This window comes from Aplysia californica, unplaced genomic scaffold (genome assembly GCF_000002075.1).
Source record: "Aplysia californica isolate F4 #8 unplaced genomic scaffold, AplCal3.0 scaffold00307, whole genome shotgun sequence".
Classification (NCBI taxonomy): Eukaryota; Metazoa; Mollusca; class Gastropoda; order Aplysiida; family Aplysiidae; genus Aplysia; species Aplysia californica.
The window spans coordinates 281,371-282,768 of NW_004797577.1; the positions used below are offsets into that span (position 1 = coordinate 281,371).

The following is a 1,398-nucleotide window of genomic DNA, read 5'->3' on the forward strand; positions in this document are numbered from 1 at the left end:
GAGAGAGAGAGAGAGAGAGAGAGAGAGAGAGAGAGAGAGAGAGAGAGAGAGGGTTTTTTTTTTCACTGTCAGTCGTACTAAAAGATTGACAATTTTGCCGAAAGACAATCGTTTATAAAGGAAGGAAAGGTAACTCGCATGAAAGTCAGTGGGAGATTTATCAATCCAGAGTAATCATTCCTTATTGCACTGGTTTTGCCGAATTCTCAAGAAAATCACTCTTTCCCGGTTCCCTTGTCCTGTTATAATTTGGAAAATCAGAGCTCAGCTGCCGTCTTAGGTGCTCGTACATTACTTTCACCCGTACAAAAGCAAGGCGTAACTGATCACCATGGACGGCAACTTTTCATACGATCCAGGTGAGTGCGTTCCTTGGTTGGATTTTCGGAACGGTCGCCAGAAAACCGTCCGTAGCCGTAGCCTGATCTGATTGACGAGGCGAGACTGCTCTGCTGTGAAGGTTTTTTTTTACTTGTAATTTATTTACTCATCTGTGCATGAGTAGCTACATGGGAAGATTGAAGAATACCGGACCACTCGTACATTATTGCGCGAGAAAGTGGGTTGGTGGGGCGGGTGGTTGGAGTGGAGGAGGGGGGGTTCAGGGGGGTCTCCCCCCTGACAAAATTTTGGTGATCTTGTAGTTCGGTTCGTTAAAGTCCACGATCCATTTGTTTACATTCAGAGAAGAAATCCAGAAGTCTTGAAGACCAAATACTATTTGAATAAGGCTACACAAAGAGCAGGGATGCAACCTAACTGCAAAACATCAAATTAGGATAAAATTCAGGGGGGCATGCCCCCCTGAACCCCCCCACCTCCATATTTTTTTTTAGGTCAGGGGGGCAAGCCACCCTGAAACCCCCCTGCTTGACTTTAACGAACGAAACTACAAAACCGCCAAAATTTTAATGAATAGATCTACCGGTCCGAGATTCTCCTTTGAGAGATATTAAAAACGGGAAAATTATGAATTCCTAAGGTTGGGACATGGGCAAAGTCAGTCCGCTGGTCCGGTATTCTTCAATCTTACCGAGTACATGCCTACTTTGGTTCTCTGCTGCCTACTTTTCACACTTATTTGTCTTGATATAAATTTGAGCTGAATTAAATTATAGCGTGGAAAACTGAGGAGAAACGCAGTGGCTACGTTCACGGCGCCCTGAATGCAGTTTGCAGGCGCTGTGAAGACTACGTTCACGGCACTCAAGCTTCGTTTAGATGGAGTGTCCACTGCCGGTTTAAGGCATGATGCGGGAGAAATTTTGAAATTCGTTAAGAAGAAGAAACTAAGCTTACAAATGTTGTAGCATCATTGGGAAGCATCAATATAAAAAGAGTGGAGAATTAAGTCATGAAGTAAAATTTTGAAAATTCTTTTGTGTTACTATGGTAACG

The 1,398-nt window shown here is 43.6% G+C and overlaps 1 protein-coding gene across 1 annotated transcript in view; it reads left to right on the forward strand.

Moving 5' to 3' along the window:
• Positions 1-164: 164 nt before the first annotated feature.
• Positions 165-1,398, forward strand: part of LOC101856440 (ubiquitin thioesterase OTUB1) — a gene marked incomplete in the record, with an annotated part of 13,164 nt that continues 11,930 nt past the window's right edge. The window contains 1 exon segment of the mRNA XM_013084642.2: positions 165-359. Coding sequence (XP_012940096.1) covers positions 332-359 — 28 coding nt within the window.